This window comes from Anas platyrhynchos, chromosome 2 (assembly GCF_047663525.1).
Source record: "Anas platyrhynchos isolate ZD024472 breed Pekin duck chromosome 2, IASCAAS_PekinDuck_T2T, whole genome shotgun sequence".
Taxonomy (NCBI): Eukaryota; Metazoa; Chordata; class Aves; order Anseriformes; family Anatidae; genus Anas; species Anas platyrhynchos.
The window spans coordinates 139,265,558-139,279,378 of NC_092588.1; the positions used below are offsets into that span (position 1 = coordinate 139,265,558).

The 13,821-nt window shown below is 32.8% G+C and overlaps 1 protein-coding gene across 1 annotated transcript in view; it reads left to right on the forward strand.

The window, feature by feature from the left end:
• Positions 1-13,821, forward strand: part of MALRD1 (MAM and LDL receptor class A domain containing 1) — a 258,192-nt gene that overhangs the window by 27,167 nt on the left and 217,204 nt on the right. Inside the window, exons 9-10 of the mRNA XM_038174819.2 lie at positions 2,380-2,587; positions 10,724-10,870. Of these exons, the coding sequence (XP_038030747.2) occupies positions 2,380-2,587; positions 10,724-10,870 (355 nt within the window). The remainder of the gene's footprint in view (positions 1-2,379; positions 2,588-10,723; positions 10,871-13,821) is intronic.

Genomic DNA, 13,821 nt, shown 5'->3' on the forward strand with positions numbered 1-13,821 from the left:
TATCCACCAATGCTCCCAGGTCCTTCTCAACCTGGCAGCTTCCCAACTACTCATCTCCCAGCCTGTAGCTCTGCTTGGGGTTATTGCACCCCAGGTGCAGGACCCGGCACTTGGCCTTGTTGAACTTCATGCAGTTGACCTCAGCCCATGGGTCCAGCCTATCCAGATCCTCCTGCAGAGCCTTCCTACCCTCAAACAGATCAACACACGCACCTAAGTTGGTGTCATCTGCAAACTTACTGAGGGTGCACTCGATGCCCTCATCCAGATCATCGATAAAGATATTAAAGAGGACTGGCTCCAGTACCGAGTCCTGGGGAATGCCACTAGTGACCAACCTCCAACTGGATTTGACTCCATTCACCACGACTCTTTGGGCCCAGCCAGTTTTTAACCCAATGAAGCGTACGCCAGTCCAAGCCATGAGCAGCCAGCTTCTTGAGGAAAATGCTGTGGGAAACGGTGTCAAAAGCCTTGCTGAAGTCAAGGTAGACCACATCCACAGCCTTTCCCTCATCCACCCAGCGCGTCACATAATAACATGCAAGAAAATGCGTACACATCTCACCATTCTTTAGGAGGTCATTTGAGTCCATCTTATTACCAGTTCATTAAAATACAAATACTATTAAGTGAAATAATGTGAATGAATTTTTTGTTATGTCAATGGAATGACATAAATCATTAACTGCGGGAGAGTGTCTTCCCCTCCCCCTCCCCCCCCCCCCTTTTTAAAAAAGTACAGAGAAGAATTACAGGTTTATATTTTAAGTAATTTTTGTTTAGATATTTCTTCATAATTCTGTAAATAAGCTTTATATTTTACTGTTTCAACATCAGCTGGACAGGTGATCTGTGTGAAGGACAAAGACCAATCCCTTTTCCTATAAGGAAAAAATAAAGAACCAGATGTGTATAAGATTATCTGTAGTATCCAAAAGTAAATAAACAAAAGACTGCAGAGGTTTTATGCTCTCAGCAGCTCAAACTATGCTTTCTTATACAAAAACAGCATGATCACTTGTGCTTAGGGAAGGACAGATACTGTAATTATGTGACTGTGTGACATTTTCAGCACAGCATTCTGCTATTTGAACTAGTAGGGAATTGATAACGTTTTTGGAATTTTGAAGATTGTCTCTAACAGAAGACTGTTATATATATAATTCTTATTTTTTAGACAATTTTCTAGGGCTTGTGTAGTATGTTAGAGCCTTCTGCTTATGTCCCAAAATGTTTATTCTAGTTTCCTCATGTTTTGTCCAAAAACCTTCCCCAGCTTTCCTTCCACTGTGTTTTCTGCCTCCTGCACATGACTGTTTTCTGAAGCTACAATTTTGGCCATGCCCACACCTGTCAAAACCCACAATTCCATTTTTGATTTGTAAGTCCAACTCCTGCTGTGTCTCTAAGTGCTTTGCACTATCACTATTTTCATCTGCTCAATGAATTCAAGCCAAGCTAAAGCTTTTGTTGGCTGCTTAGGTACAAGTAACTTGGTGAATACAGGATAATCTCCTTGCTTTGAGACTTAAAAGAGCTGGAATAAACAATGACCAGGAGCAAGAGATGTTCTCCTAAAACTCTGTTGCTCTAAATCAGCTTGTGTAAAAGGGAAGTCTGTAGGAGTGAAATGCTTCCTGAATCCCTATGTCTATGCCAAGAGTGGTATTCAGACAGTAAGCAGGGCACGGGCTCTGCTTATATATTGGCATATTGGCTCTTATATTGGCATATGATAGCCAGTATAATTGAAACATTAGCATGGTCCCCAGCAAGGTTTTGACTCAAGAAAATTAGCTGTCTCCCAGACAAAGCCTGGAAGAGCAACCAGGAGCCAATCTCACTACATAGCTGGGTGCAGCTTTCTTGTCTTGAGAGAGATCAGCTGTGACCTCTGCTATAGCAGCTGGTGTCTGATAATGGTCTCTAATTTCTTCACCTGTGAGTGTAACCTGATTTTTCTGTCTTGGGCACCAGCAAAATTAGGTTGTGAAGAGACTTCAGAACAGAAGTCGTGGTCATTAGGATGTTACATGGCAGAGCACTCTTGTGAAGTACAGAGGCACTGCTGTGTTTTAGCCAAATAGTTATTATATTTGGAGCTTTTCCTTAATCTGTTTTTTCTTTCTTTTTTTTTTTTTTCTTTCTTTTTTTTCTTAATTCTGGAATCTGTTGAATCATTTTACCTGAAAAATTTCAGAGAAATCGATTTGAAGTAGTCATTGCAAAATTTCAGCTTCTGATTTTATATTTGGTATGTTTTTTAATGGAAGGCATCTAGTGCTTTTTTACAAATAGGACATTACTCTTTTATGGTAGAAACAGCAGTTTCTCCCTGTCTGTTAATACAAGTATTTTAACTGTAACCATCCACAGCTTACGTTAAAAGGAACAATACAGAGCAGGGGGGGGTTCGTCTGTCTGAATAACATCCAGCTCTTGGATACCACACCATCAGAGCCACCAAGTTTTGGCTCCTTAGAAGAATTCACCTGCACTAATGGGCAATCCACTGAGCCTGGATCACCCTGTGACTCTCACCCAGACTGCTCTGATGACAGCAATGAGGATCCAGCAGCCTGCTGTAAGTGAATTTTAAAAGCGCTGAAGAGTATAGTTAAACCTAAACAGATCTATCCAATAAATGCCTAGAAAGCTGTTATTATTTATATGTTTTTTTTTTTTTCCTGGAATATTAAATGATATAAAAATTCATTACAACATTCATGATAATGTTCAATGTTTAATTTGTCATTATGTATGTTTTTTCTTTCTCTGTCTGTCCTCAGCAATATATTTTGGATTCTGATAGCAAGCTTTTTAAGTGTCTGCAGAAACACCAATTTTGCACACTTTTATCAAAATGTGTTCCTTACATTATTTAAAATCTATTCTTCCACAATTTGAGAGGAACTGAAATCTGCCTTGAAATTTGTTTGAACACTTTTCTAATTTAGACTGTCAATAAGTTTTTGGGAGAAAATGTATCAGGTGACATTAGCTGTAGATCAGGAGGTTTATTTTAGTCATATTTTGAATTGAAGGTAACTTTTCTCAGAAGCTATAGCTTTTACTGTACAGTCAAGAGAAAAAAAAATAAAATTACTGGGAGTTGTCTATAATAATTATGAAACATTTCAGAACTCGATGTAAAAGTAGTTTTAGAAAACCCGCAGCTCTTAAAATAAATATTATATGGTGTATACCTGTTTGTATGTTTGTCTGTGGCAGAAACACTTAAATATGTTTTGTAGAAAACTGTGTACATAATTCAGGTATTGGTAATGATATACGTTGCTGTGATGTGCAGATTGAAATATATGTCTCTCAAAGTAGCAGGATGGCGGACATTGATAATGCTTTATTTTCAAATTCTTTGAGAAGGCTTTAGGAACAATTTTTGACTGAATTCTCTTTGCTTCATGTTTTAAACTTTTTAATCCCTTAAAGATCCTTGCAGGACCCATCTCTGAAACAAGTGATATATGTGAACGTTGGAACAACATTTTCAATAGGAAGGTTTATAGTGTTCTATCCCCAGGTTCTCTTGGAGATTTTAAATATATTTTCCCTTTTTACAAGACTTGATCCTATGCTGTTAAGTCTGTGCACTTGCTGGTAGGAATAAATTTCTCATGCTGTTTAGAAAGAAAAACGGAATGAAAGTGAAGAGTAGTTTATAAATCTGATATAATTGTTTCAGTGATTTAAGGTTCCTGCTTCAGTAACATTATCAGAGAATTGTGGTGAATATTGACTGGGAATCTAGAAGAATAATTTGAAGGCCAAATAGGGGATGAAAAATAATTCTTCTAGTACGAGAATAGCTGTTAATACTACACAAAGTGAAAATAAAAATAAGTCAAAACATTGTAGGCAGTTATATTTTGCACACAGTCTATTTGATTTTAACCCTTGTTGTCTCAGACACCAGATTTTGGCATTATATAAGACAAGTAAATAACCTAGATATAATCCGTATTTTAGCATATGGGACTCAATCTTGGTAATGTTGCTTCCATCATGCTTATGTGGATGGGTCAGAAAAATTAAAGAGTGGGCAGAAGAAAGAAAAGCCAGAACAGCCCAGGAGTCTCAATGCTGTCCTTGTGACACTTTTGGAATTAGGGTATTGCCCCATGAACTGACAGAGGCCCAGGAACTGCACAACCCTCTCGATAGCAGTATCTAATGCTCCACTCTCTGCTGTTGCCTCTGCAGTTGACTTGGGTTTAACACATAGCTCAGATTCTAATCTGAGATGCAGAGATTATATGCCTCACTTTTTGTTGAAATATTCACTGGTTAAAGATTCATCATCTTGTTCTATCAGTGCACAAAAGCATGCTCATCCTCTCTCCAAAAAAAAAAAAAAAAAAAAAAAAAAGTGGGAAAACATAGTTTTCTAAAATATAAGTAAATCACAGCAGACTCATGATTCTCTGCCTACTGGCTGAGAATAAAGAAATGAAACAATATATAAAATATCCAGATAACCTTTCTAAGGTTGGTCTATTTTCGTGGCTTATATTGTCTTGGAAACTTCATATAATGCTTTTTAGGAAAGAGGACCCCAAAGGTGGAATTTGGCTCTTGAGCAGTTTGATTGGCTTAAAAAATTCATCTTTCTGACACTTTCTGTAGTCTTGAACAAAAGAGACCTAAAGCAAAAGCTGTTCTTTATTTCTGTCCTTTGTTCTTTCCTGCCCATTATGTACATTTTCCACATAATCTTGAAATTGTCCTCTGTGATATTTTGAGTGTGCTACATCTATCCACTTCACATTTCAGTAAAAATTACTATCTGGTACAATAGGGCATGTTTTAGCCTCTTCTTTTAGGTATTTTAGCATTTACCCTTGAACACATCCCCAGTAGTTTCCTTTGATGAAGTACTCTCATGATGCAGAGCTGACAGATCTCCATACTGAATGAAAACAAAAGGCAGACAGCTGTTACTTAGCAATGTGCAGATTTTTTCTCTTTGAGGATTTACTTTTGCTTCATTACAATGGGGAAGGAAAATAATGTTTGTCTTTGCTCATGTTAACATGACATGAATAGTCATAAAAACACAATTTATTACAAGAGCAAATATATATTTATTTTACAATACTTAAACTTTCTCTGTAAGCTCTACCTATTTATATAAATAAGATGTAGAATGAAGAAAACTAGAATAATTTTAAAGCCATTCTTGTATAGCGATTTACAATTACAAATTCTTGAAAACTTCTAGAGCAGATGAACATACACACAAATCCCATTATTACTATTCAAGTGTGAAATACAGCATTTTTATTATTCTGAAATATTTTGTTTTAGTACATATTTATCTGTTTCCTGTGACATTAATTTTCTGGAATTGCCAGTATCTGTCCATCAATCTTGTATGTACGTGTGGAGAAAAAGAAGATACATCATTATTTCACAGACAACTTCATTGCTTATGAACACTATTTTGCACTGGTTTTGTGTTTCACCATCACAGTTTTGACTAGTTTGGTTTCTTTTCCATTATGTTTTTTTGTTCACATCTTTGGCATATCATGGTGATAGCAATGTGGTTTTATTTTTAGAAGAAAAGTTTTATTTTTAGAAGAAGAAAAGATGTCATTGTGTTCTAGGATTCATAAAAAAAAAAAAAAATTAAAAATTAAAAGATTTTGAAATATGTTTGGTTCATTCAACCAAATAATTAATTGGCTGCAGAGGTGAGAAATTCCCAGCCTCATAATAAAGAAAACTATACTGGTACAGGGCTGTAGCCACTTAATGAGCTGGTTTTATTTTGATAACATGAAACAACATCTAAGCAAGATAATTTCAGCATGGAAGTTTTCTTCAAGGACTGGTTTACTCATGCAATCTTCAGACCCAGTGTTGACAAGAGTTTCTCTTAACACTACCAGTATTAAGTTATTTATTATTATTATTATTTAGAACATGTGGAATAAAATGGTTTGTGTTAATTGAAAAACTTTTCCAATGTATTGTATGAATTTAGTAAGCTCCACTTATTTCTTGAAATTCAAGTAGATGTGTTTGGGGAATATTTTTCTCCTGTTTACTTCTGAGTGATTGCTTTTGCAGAACTGCTGTAATAATTTAATCCTTGGCTAGTAGAGACATACTGATACATCCACAAGGCAAAATAGATTACTTTTTCAAATTTGGCTTTTTATTAAAATAAATGCAAGTTGTTGTTTCCTTTCTAATTTTCCTTCTCTTTTGCTGAAATATAAGTAGATGAATGTCCAAAAATGAGGCTTCTCTGGGTTTGCTATTAGAACACAGAAAATCTTCCTGCAGTTTGGATCTAGTGAAATCTTCCCAGTGAAATAAATAACATAAGCCCTGATGGTAAGAGGTGCAGTAGGAGAGAATACATATACCAGAAATATGCTTTACCATCTGTTTAACTTACATAACTGCAGTACAACTCCTCAAAAAATGTTGGTTGTGTTGTCACTTATTTTCAAACTATGGATGGTAAAACATTGCATATAATCACTCGATATTTCAAACAGAAACATTAAAAGGCTGTGAATAGTAAAAATTATGCACTGTTTTGACAAGAAAGGAGCATTTCTCAGAGTTCATTAATGTTGGAGCAATGAAAAAATACACCAAGAAACTCTCATGTAGATTTGAGTGTCAACATAAGTGTAAAGTCTTATTTATTTATTTATTTATTTATTTCCATGCTTGATTAAACATTTACAAGCACTCGAGTTTTTGAGAATTAAGTAGGGATAAAATTAAAGTCAAAGTGTTAACTCAGGCAATTAAGCTTCACTTGCATTTATAGCCTAGCTGTTCTGTAACACATTAATATTTTTAAAACTCCTGTTAATTAACATGAAGTATCACTTACAGAAACTACACATGGTAGAACACTTAGACTTAGTGTGTCTTGTCCAATATCTTTGATCAAAGGATGATCTGATGATTTTATATAGAACATCATTTTAAAAACAGAGGTGCAACAGGAGAAAAAAAAAAAGAGTAGCATCCATTTTCACATATAGTGAATATATAACATATACTCCATATAAGTCCATATACTCCAACATATAAGTCCAGCCCTGGAGCTGGACTTCTTTTTCTTCCCCCCCCCCCCCCCCCCCAAAAAAAAACAACCAAACAACCAAACAACCAAAAAAAAAACCACCATTAATGTTCTTAATAAGTTAATAATGGTGTTCAGAAATAGTCTGAAAAAAAAAATGATTGTGCTAAATATTTTGATTTGGAGTTGTCCTTTTCTGTGTCATTTTGGTTGAATATATCAGCAGTGGAAAAATATTATGAGTACTGGTATTGGCTAGGATAGAGTTAATTTTACTCGTAGTAGCTGGTAGGGTGCTGTGTTTTGGACATAGGATGAGAATAATGTTGATAACACACTGATGTTTAATTGTTGCAGAGCAACAGTGAGCAGGCTGGGGGTGCATCAGGAGCTGGGAGGGGACAGACCCAGGACAGCTGACTCAAACTGGCCAAAGGGCTATTCCATACCCTCTGACGTAATTCTGAGCAATTCACATGGGTGGCTAGCCAGGGTGGGGGGACCAGCTGCTCGGGGATAGGTTGAGCAGTGGTCAGCTAGTTGTGAGCAATTGTGTGCATTACTTATTTCATACACATTATTATTTGTAGTACTATTATCATTATTATTACTATTTTCCTTTCTTTTCTGTCTTAATAAGCTGTCTTTATACCAATCCAGCTTTCACTTTTTTTTTTTTTTTTTCCCCCAATTTTCTCCCCCATTTTACTGAGGGGGATGGGGTGTGGGCAAATGGCTGTGTGGTTCTTAGCTGCTGGCCAGGTTAACCCATAACACTATATTTATACATGTCTTTCTAAATACAAAGTATTAGAAGAAATTATACTAGTGCCTAATAATTTCAGAAATGACGATTTCACAAAATTTCCCCTCTTTCCTATTGATCATCAAGGAAATTTGACAGCCTTATTGCTTTGCCAACTCTGCCAGTATATAATTTCCAAATGTAGTTTCATTAGTCACCTTTTCACCATGAGCCAGTGAAAAACCCTGAGCCTGGCACTGAGACACATTAAATGACATATCTGCTGTCATGAGCATGTGGAAGACACCATTCTTCATATTGCTATAATAATTTTTTTTTAAGTAGTTATTCTCCACTTAAAAGAAAATAATAATAATAAAAAAAAGAAAGAAGTTAAATGCTTTATCAGTCTGTAAAATATTAACCATTAGTGCCATCTTGATTTCTCTTTCATATTTAAACCATTATTTTATCTCTGCTCTGGTGCCTCTAACCTTCTAGAAACAAGTTTTTGGTTTCTTAGTATATGAGTAAGTTCCTTTTGTCTACATCGTAAATTATTGGTATCTTTTTTGATATTACTGTGCAGCCACTTCAGTCAACTTCTTGCATTGAAAAACTTATACAATGTTTAGGAAGTTCAGAGTAAAGTCAAATTTAATCAAAGAATTTTTGCTTTTTATATCACACCAGTTATATTAAGACTGCTTAGCTAAGCAAAGAACAATGCCTAGGCATGCTAATTACCATACAGAAAAGCAGCTTAGTCTAGAATATCATTTTGCATATTCTACCTTAATGTATTAACAATCAAAGTCTAATTAACAAGGAGCCTTGTCAAAAGCATAAGCCTTCTGTAATTAATTAAGTTAAACAAGTTCCGTGTTTAATTAATATACTACACCAAACAGAAAAACATACTCCATTGAATTTTAATAAACATTATGAACCCAGTTAAGAGATACTGGTATTTGGGCAGTGAGGAACCTCATGAAGTTCAACAAGGGCAAGTGCAGGGTCCTGTACCTAGGGAGGAATAACCCCAAGCACCACTACAGGCTGGGAGCAGACCTGCTAGAGAGCAGCTCAGCAGACAGGGACCTGGGAGCCCCAGTGGACAGCAGGCTGACCATGAGCCAGCAACGGGCCCTTGTGGCCAAGAAGGCCAATGGTATCCTGGGGTACATTTGGAAGTGTTGTCAGCAGGTCAAGGGAGTTGATCCTCCCCCTCTACTCAGCCCTTGTGAGGCCACACCTGGAGTGTTGTGTACAGTTCTGGGCTCCCTGGTACAAGAGGAACATGGCCCTCCTCTGGACTCACTCCAGCAGTTCTATGAAAATGATTAGGGGACTGGAGCATCTCTCATACAAAGACAGGCTGAGAACTGGGCTTACATGTATTTAGCTTGGAGAAGAGAAGACGGAGAGGGGATCTTATGAATGTATACAAATATCTGAGGGGATGGTGTGAAGTGCATAATACTGGTCTCTTTTCAGTGGTGCCCAGCAACAGAACAAGAGGCAATGGGCAAAACTGAAGCACAGGAAGTTCTGTTTGAATATGAGAAAGCATTTCTTTGCTGTAAGCATGACAGAGCACTGGAACAGGTGGATCAGAGAGGATGTGAAGTCTCCTTCCTTGGAGATATTCAGAACCTGCCTGGATGAGATCCTGTGCAACGTGTGTTAGGTGACCCTGCTTGGAAGGGGGGTTGGACCGGCTGATTTCCAGAGGTCCCCTCCAACCTCAACCACTCTGTGATTCCATGATTTATTTTTACATTAGGATTAGACTGCTCAAATAACTTTCTTATGCCAGGAAGAACTTTATGCTGAAATTTAATGCTATGATGCTTCAACAAAGCAATATTTTATTTTGGTTTTGTACAATCTCAAAATTAGAGTAATATGATGTCTGAAGTTTATAAGATAAAATAGAATAATTCAGTTGGAAGGAATCTTCTAAGATCATTGAGTCCAACTACCTGATGTCTTCAGGGCTAACCAAGAGTTTAAGCATATTAATGAGGGCATTGTCCAAATGTCTTTTGAACACTGACAGGCACAGGGCATCAGCCACCTCGTTACAAAGCCTATTTCAGTGTTTGACCACTCTCACAGCAAACAATTTTTTTCTAATGTCCACTCTGACCCTGCCCTGGAGCAGCTCTGTGCTGCTCCCATGCATCCCATGATGGAATGAATGTGCCATGAAGGCTGGAAAGTGCCAAGTACAATTCCAAAGTAATTTTTACAATTGTGCCAAGCAGCCCAAATAATTGTGTCCAACAGTTCTGGACTAGGAAAGAAGACTCTCATATTATACTATTCTTTTAGCAAAATAATTAATCTATTTCAAGAAATGAAAGAGTATGCTTAAGTTTGTCTAATCCATATCAACTTAGAAACTATTATTTTACATTGCAATACATAATTTCCAGATCTAAATAATTCATAAAGTTAAATCTCATTTCCAAAAATAAAATAAGTAGCAGCTTAATTTATCTTTATTTTCAGCATATTTAAACCACTAAATATGTTTGATTGTTTCCCTATACACTCATGATTAAATATCCAGGAAAATGTATCTTTAAAAAAAATGCAATTGCCCATTCATAATCTGATGGCAGCCTATGTATAGGTCTCATCCGTAGCAGGATATAGTTTTTTTCTTTTTGAGGTGCTCTCCACAGTTCTGAATTTGATTATGAATGGAAGGACCTTCCTGATTTGTTATCTGTATTTTATAACTTCTCCAGCTGAGTAATACACATTTCAGTGAAACATACCAGAGATTCTTTGATTAAAACTCCTTTTACATCCAAATACAAATCACTGATAGATCTGGCATTAAACTGCTGCATCAAATTCAACTTAATGATCTCTTGTTCTCTGTACAACAGCTAATTACACTATATGTAATTTTGAGACTGACTTCTGTGGATGGAAGCCATTGAACACAAGTGATGCTGACTGGCACATAATGAAAGAAGAAGCTCCCTTGGACAGCAGACTCACTGACAGAGATCATACAACTAATGCTAGACATGGTGAGAGATTACATATATATACGCTCCCACATATATAAATATTAATTATACTTAATGATGTTAGATAGGTGAAACTGAGTTTGAAATGTATGCTGCTATATAGCATGTATATAACATAGGTAACGTTACAGAAAGATTGTTTTTCAGGGATACTTTTTCTTAGATGTGATATGATTACTATGCCTTTGTGCCTTTGTAATTTATTTTTTTTTTTCTTGAGCTAACTTTTCTATAGCTAACTTAACTTTGCTCACACATATGGTAAGCACCTTTGTATCTATCCAACATTCACACAGGAACTGTTTTTCAAAATCTTATTTGGACAAAATATCACTGCAGCTTTTTCTAGAGCACAAGTAAATTCATTGGTTTTCTCTAGGATAAATAGAACGAGTGTAATATCCTTTGACCAGTTTCTTCCTTCATCCCATAGTTGCTATAAAATGCACTCAGCTGGAAAAAGTTGATTCCAACCAAGGGCTTGTTTAAAGCCTTTTTCCAAAATGAAAATGATATTAGTATACTGTTTAAAAATGAAACTGCCTAGTATGCTTGTCATTGTCAAATAATACTGCTAAATACTCTGTGACTTTAATTTTATTAAAATGTATTTGTTATCCTGCTTCCAGTGGAGATTAGATTACTTTAAAATTTGGATTACAGTCCAATATCCCTTTATGTCTTTTTAAAGGATACATTATCTTACAGCCAGATCTCCACACTTCTCTCATATTCTCACATTAAAGGAAAGCAAAACATTAAGTATTCTACCTTAAACATCTGAAGGCAGAGGAATTCCAAGATTTTATTTTATTTTATTTTATTTTATTTTATTTTATTTTATTTTATTTTATTTTATTTTATTTTATTTTATTTTATTTTATTTTATTTTATTTTATTTTATTTTATTTTATTTTATTTTATTTTATTTTATTTTATTTTATTTTATTTTATTTTATTTTATTTTATTTTATTTTATTTTATTTTATTTTATTTTATTTTATTTTATTTTATTTTATTTTATTTTATTTTATTTTATTTTATTTTATTTTATTTTATTTTATTTTATTTTATTTTATTTTATTTTATTTTATTTTATTTTATTTTATTTTATTTTATTTTATTTTATTTTATTTTATTTTATTTTATTTTATTTTATTTTATTTTATTTTATTTTATTTTATTTTATTTTATTTTATTTTATTTTATTTTATTTTATTTTATTTTATTTTATTTTATTTTATTTTATTTTATTTTATTTTATTTTATTTTATTTTATTTTATTTTATTTTATTTTATTTTATTTTATTTTATTTTATTTTATTTTATTTTATTTTATTTTATTTTATTTTATTTTATTTTATTTTATTTTATTTTATTTTATTTTATTTTATTTTATTTTATTTTATTTTATTTTATTTTATTTTATTTTATTTTATTTTATTTTATTTTATTTTATTTTATTTTATTTTATTTTATTTTATTTTATTTTATTTTATTTTATTTTATTTTATTTTATTTTATTTTATTTTATTTTATTTTATTTTATTTTATTTTATTTTATTTTATTTTATTTTATTTTATTTTATTTTATTTTATTTTATTTTATTTTATTTTATTTTATTTTATTTTATTTTATTTTATTTTATTTTATTTTATTTTATTTTATTTTATTTTATTTTATTTTATTTTATTTTATTTTATTTTATTTTATTTTATTTTATTTTATTTTATTTTATTTTATTTTATTTTATTTTATTTTATTTTATTTTATTTTATTTTATTTTATTTTATTTTATTTTATTTTATTTTATTTTATTTTATTTTATTTTATTTTATTTTATTTTATTTTATTTTATTTTATTTTATTTTATTTTATTTTATTTTATTTTATTTTATTTTATTTTATTTTATTTTATTTTATTTTATTTTATTTTATTTTATTTTATTTTATTTTATTTTATTTTATTTTATTTTATTTTATTTTATTTTATTTTATTTTATTTTATTTTATTTTATTTTATTTTATTTTATTTTATTTTATTTTATTTTATTTTATTTTATTTTATTTTATTTTATTTTATTTTATTTTATTTTATTTTATTTTATTTTATTTTATTTTATTTTATTTTATTTTATTTTATTTTATTTTATTTTATTTTATTTTATTTTATTTTATTTTATTTTATTTTATTTTATTTTATGAGGAAACCTTAGTGGGGTGTAATTATATGTGTGCATGCGGTATAATACCTCTAACTGCATGATCACATACCCTTTTTCCAAGTGGTAAAGTGCACCAAATAGTTGCTATTCACTTTCGGAGTAGCTATTTAATATTTCATTTCATTGTCCCTCTAGAGGACCACTGAATCTGCATTACTGCATTCTCTGTGAGTATTAGTTTCTTATGGCTTCCCAATGCTCACAGCTCCAGAAAGGAGCACTGATATGACTGTGTCTTTCCCAGAAGTGTTATTTGAGGTGTTGGTGAGATTTGGTCATAACGAGGGTGGCCTGAAGAAATATCTGCTCAGCAGTTTAAGCAGCATGTTAAACTAGCCATATGGGATGTGGGCTGTTGCACTTAAGCTGCCTGATACTTGTATCACTGCATAGTGGGTTTGTGTCTTTATATGGAGTTGCAGGCTGCAGGTTGAAGTCTCTACCTTGGGTAGATCTCAAGGTTACCTCACAGCATCTCTCAAACCAGTAATGGTGCATTACCCTTGTAAGTCAGTGCAAAGGTCTTTCTTGGGGTGGTTTTGTACCCATCTATCACTGTGCTTGCTTCAGACACATCCCAGCTGTGCAATTAGGCTTTCAGAATTTGAGCAAGTTTTTTCAATGTTAAATCAGAATTCTTCAAGTTTAAATAGTTGCTTGTGATGTCACTGAGTGTTCATGTCTCTTCTCTCCTGGGGAGGGCAGCAGCAAATTTTGGTTAATGA